This window comes from Haemorhous mexicanus, chromosome 1 (assembly GCF_027477595.1).
Source record: "Haemorhous mexicanus isolate bHaeMex1 chromosome 1, bHaeMex1.pri, whole genome shotgun sequence".
Lineage (NCBI taxonomy): Eukaryota > Metazoa > Chordata > Aves > Passeriformes > Fringillidae > Haemorhous > Haemorhous mexicanus.
The window spans coordinates 138,985,750-138,991,110 of NC_082341.1; the positions used below are offsets into that span (position 1 = coordinate 138,985,750).

General features: G+C 47.3%; 1 protein-coding gene across 1 annotated transcript in view; it reads left to right on the top strand.

The window, feature by feature from the left end:
* The first annotated feature begins 3,749 nt into the window (after positions 1-3,749).
* The window catches only part of ZFPM2 (zinc finger protein, FOG family member 2), a 307,582-nt gene continuing 305,970 nt past the window's right edge, over positions 3,750-5,361 (top strand). The window contains exon 1 of the mRNA XM_059865184.1: positions 3,750-4,192. Coding sequence (XP_059721167.1) covers positions 4,153-4,192 — 40 coding nt within the window. The 5' untranslated portion in view covers positions 3,750-4,152. The remainder of the gene's footprint in view (positions 4,193-5,361) is intronic.

Genomic DNA, 5,361 nt, shown 5'->3' on the forward strand with positions numbered 1-5,361 from the left:
AGAGGGAAATGCATAATTGCTAGTAAAGAAGTTAATTCTGCTTCCAATAAAATATTTCAAAATTTTAGTATTTCCTCCTTTCAAGGAGAGAATGGAAAGAAAAGATTGTTCAAAGAATCATTAAGTTTTCTCCAATGAAGGACACGGTTTTGAAAATTATGCATCTTATCTATGTGTAAGAAAGTTGTTAACACTTGAAGATCATGAAATCTAAGCTCCTCTTTTCCTTTGCCAGAATATAGGCATTTCAAGAATTTAGGTTATAAACTGTGGTATCCATGCAGTTAGAGCGTTTCTACAAACCTTTGTAGAATCTTAGCAAGTAGAGAGAGTTGGAAGTGATGAAGTTCAAGATGATTAAGTAGTGAGCCTCTGTGGAGGTTATTTTCTTTTTCTTGAGATATTGTAATTAACCAAGAACATACATCTTCTGGACTGGTCCTATGCCACCACTGCTCACATCCAGTTACCATTTTGGTTGAATAATTTTTAAACTGTTCTTACTGCATTGTTTCCTACTTATCTCTCTGTACCCTCAGCTTGTGGACAGATGGCCACAATTCCCTCAGTACAGAAACTGGACACATTTTTTCCCTGCCCCCATGCTCAGATGCTGCAGTTGCCTCTTGGGTAGCGTTACTGCACAGCCATGCTCTGAGAGCACTGTCTGGTGGCTACAGGCAACATTCAACAGCTGAGCAGGAAGAGCCAATGAATGCTACAGGCACTGCAACCTTGGTACGGACAACCTTGTAACTCCATAGCAGTTTCTAGAGCAGTTCGGAAATTTATGCAATCAGGGAGAGAGAGGTAATTTTTTAGGATTTGAAAGATCTACTCTGAGTGACTCTCTCTGCAAGTTAACAGAAAATGCTGGGCCTATTCTTGAGTCCTGAGGGGAAGCTACGCTGCTCTACTTGTGTTCATGCGACTCAAGCCCCTGCCACAGCAAAAGAAAGTGGCCTTGCCCACATAGCTTATCAGAAAGAGCTCCTGGTGAGCAGCACCAGAGATTGGCTTTACAACAACACAGGTCAGCGACCACGTGCGGAGCTCGAGCTGTTCCCTGGCCCAGCCACAGCAACTACACACAGCCTGGGACAGAGTTTTCATCTGGGATACCCTACAGGCTACTTGTTCTGACAAAGAAAATGGGCAATTTCCATGAAGTATTAAAATGTACTCAATAAGAGTTCCTCTATAAATGAGAGAAAATTGCTCATTAGTTTACACCATTAATTACGTTCATGTAGCAGGCATACGTATGTTTCTATTTTGGCATTTCACAAACAGCTGTTTTAACTTTAGGTAAATAGGTCAAAAATTACCTGAAATACATTGAAATGACTAATGACTAATGACTTTAAGAGATCAAACATGTCTCTGAATGGCCATACAAATAATACAACTGTATATGAACTCTTTTGAGATGATGAAGCAGAAAAAAACCTTAATGTCTCAGAATAGACAAAATACGTAACTAACTTTACTATTTAAATATTAAAAAAAGCAGGAGTCAGCACAAAAATTATGTCATGTAATTTACCCTAAACAGTATTTAAGAATAAACAATTAGGGATTATTTGTAACTGGTTTGTACCACACAATGTGTATTAACTTTTAAGTTACAGTGACAGTTTAACAAGTTACAGTTCATATATTGTTCAAATGTTGGCAACAGATTACTCAACTTCATTCTTTAACACTTAAACAACAGTAGGTTTAAAGGCAGTATCTGTCAAATTGCCTGTGCAGACTAAAAACTGTGTGAGAGCCAGGCAACAAAACAGAAACAGAAATAAATGGTCAACCTATACGAAGGAAAAGACATTGAAATTTCTAATTAGAGAACCAGACTGCAATATAAGAGAATTCAGAATGTTGAGTATGAATAAGATATAATATTAACTTAAATTTGAAAGATGGGTATCTCATCCATGTAATTCCCCTTTTGAGCCTCGTTCTGTAACAAAACCATAGCAGAGCATTTCACTTGGTGCATTTTTATCACATTTATCTACTGCCATGGAATACCTTCCTGCAAACACTACCACTGTTACACTAGCAGTTAACCAAAAGCCTACGCCTCTAGGAAAGAAACTGAAATACAAATTTGGCACACCACAAGTACTTCAGCTAAATAGAAAACACATATTATATAATCAGATTCTTTAAAGTATCTGAACAACAAAAAATATTAAATATTGTTCACAGATTCCATCACATACTTTTCTTTAATCAAAAAAGTGGCTTTCTAAACTCAGTTATCATTTACAAACATTATTTCCAACATAATTAGATGGAAAGTTTTAGTATATCTCCATGTTAGAATTCCTCCTGCTTATATGAAGACTTCTGGAATATGTCCCAAAAAAGAGGCACTCAATGTGTCAGGATGTCAAGTTCAAAAACTGCTTCTCTTTAGAGTATTTTGACAACAGAGGTAAGACTGAAAGCAATGCTTAACAGTTTACTTGAACATAAGTCCTGCTAGTGAAGCTCTAAGAACACTTACTGCTGTAATGCATTAATGTGTCAGATCTGAAATTTCTAGAAGCACAGTAATAAAGACATTTCAGTATCCTATGCCCGTCCGTGGCATCCATGAAATCAGGCTCTTTCTCTTTTGTTTATGTGGATAGGATTTTTTTTTCAGAATTTTTTACAAGTTAGTGTTTGACAACACCGAGAAGGTGGTAATGGGTGTGCAAAGCTTGGCAGTGCATTGAGATACAGAGTATAGTCTGTTCATAGTGGGTCACTTACAACTATATGCGCAAATGAGATTATTCAATAACGTTCAAGAGAAATTCTGTCCGAAAACACAGACTGTAAACATGAGCACTGCTAATAGTTTTAGCTTTGTCCAAATTCTTAACTGATGTTAGTAACAGGAACGTCAAATGTTGGCTTCTACCGTGCAAGAAAAAATGTTCACTATTATCACTGTTTAGGAAGGCGAAACTAACGAAGCCGAGGGAGCCAGTCGGCCGGCTTGTTTCCCTCGCTCACCTCCGAGCCAAAACCCGAGCACTCGGGGGCGGGCAAACAGCGATGGCCGCACAGCCTGGACTCCTCAGGCTACCGCAGCTGAGTGCAAGCGGTCCGAGGACCGCAAGGGAAGGACGCTGACAACTCGCCCGTCCGTCCGTCCGTCGGCGCAGGCAGCGCCCCGGACTCCGGGCCGGCTCCGGAGGCGGCACCTGTGAGGCGCAGCGGTCCCCTCCGTGCGGAGGGGGCGGTGGGAAACCCGCCCTGGGCGCGCAGCCTTGGGCCGTGCGGGACCTGCCGGCCTGGGGCCAGCGCGGCCGGCGGCGCTTGCTGCCGCCCGGGCAGCGCTGAGGCCGAGGCTGCGGGCGGAACGCGGGGGCACCGGTGAGCCGGGACACCCCGGGGACCCCAGTGCGGGGCGGGGGGACTCGTGCCGCCTGCCTGCTGCCACCGAGTTTCTTCGCCCGTGCGCCCGCCGTGCCTCTTTCAGGAAAGTTGCGGCTTTCCCCGCCACCAGGAGCCCTGGCAGCGCCGGGACGATTGAAGCCTCCCGCCTCGACAGCCCGTGCCCCAGAGGCAGGAGGCGATTTGCATGCGGACTTGTCGCTGGTAGTAGCCACTGCCCGTCAAGCCTGACGGACAAACGCCCCCCTCTTTCCGCCCCCCCGTCCCGGAAAGCCCCTCCCTCGCCCCCTCCCTCGCCGGCACCTCCTGCCGCCTGTCAGTCGGAGCGGAGCGCGGCGCGGGCAGCGGAGGCGGCGCGGCAACGGCAGAGAGCGGGCGGGAGAGGGAGAGAGAGAGCGAGCGAGGAGCCAAGCTCTCCCCTCCCTCTCTCCCTCCCTCTCTTCCTTCCTCCTCTCTCCCTCCCTCCCTCGCTCCTTCCCCAGCTCCCTCCCTCCGCTCTTTCTGCTTCTCTCTCCCCTCATTCTCGCTTTCCGTCTCACCCACCCCGATCTCCGTTTCTCTTCCCCTCTTCCTCCGTCACACGCGCACACACTCTTTCCCTTCTCCTTGTTTTTCTGTCATTTGACTTTGCATCTCAAGGCGGCCACCGGCTTCTCTATGAATCCCGTCTGTTGATCTGTCACCCTCCCTCCACCCCCGTCCCCTCCCAGCTCCACTCCTGTACCTGGAGCAAGGCAGGAGCGGCAGCCGAGCAGCATGTCCCGAAGGAAACAGAGCAAACCCAGGCAGATCAAACGTAAGTTTCCTGAGGGGGGCTCCCTCTAACAGACTTTTATTTATCTCTTTCTTGGGAGACGCGAGAGAGGTGGGTGTGGGGAGCAGTAGGGGGGTCCGGAGTACGGACTGGTGATGAAACTTTGCCAGAGAGGCTGAGGATGGGGAGAGAGAAAAGGGGACGTGAGCGAAAGCCGGGAGCTGCTTCGATGCGGGTTGAGCAGGCTCCTCACTGTCTCGGTTTTATTCGCTCCTTTGGAGCTCACGCTGCCGCCCCGTAGTCTGTTCAAACTATTGCTCCGTGTTTCGGAGTGGGATCGCTCATGTGTTTCCAAGTTGAACTAGCGCCGGGAGAGCACACAAACCAGCCTGCGAGCACCGTCCCTACCACTCAGCAACTTTCTGCGCCTAGCGCGTGTGAGCAGACCCATGCCGAGCCTGGGCTGCACTAAGTACCGGAGGATCGCAGAAACCGTGTGCGAGAAAAGACGAGCAAGTTCCCGCGGGGAGCCCGTGGGCAGCGCCGCGCCGGCAGCGGCCCCGCCGTCCCCCCGGCCCCGCGGCCCCGTGGGGCTGCCCCGCCGCCCACGCCCCTCCGGGGCTCGCTACGCACCCGCGCCGTGGGCGCACACTCGCCTTTGCCGTTTTAGAGGGTTTAACACTTTTGAGCTGTTTTCTGTGTTGAGAAACAGGTGTGCTGAAGGCTTTTAGTTGAAGATACGCTGTCTAGTAGTGCTCACAGTTCACTTCTCTTGCCTGTGACACACGACAGTCTTAACTCCATAAACTTTTTGTGCTTTAGTTTATTCATCTGAACAAGTCTAGCTGTCGGGACTAGAAGAAATGTCAGGCGTTTCCAAATAGGATCTATAAATACGTTTCTTATAGAATCAGCGGCACTGGTCTGATGTATTTTCATTGATGTTCTGTATTACAGAACTCCATTCAAAGTAACCATCATGGGACATGGAGAAGCACTTTCAGTAGTATTTTCCTTATTGATTTCTGACTTCAGAATGCTTATTGATAGCCCTCTTCGGATGGAATATATATTGCATTGGCAAACTGATTTATAAAAGAAGAAAATGAGCTTCATGTCAAATAAGATTGGTCATTGTAAAGTGTAAAGTATGAGTGGCTGAGAATCCCTGCTTTGTAGAAATTATCTTTTCACTTCATAAATATAAATAG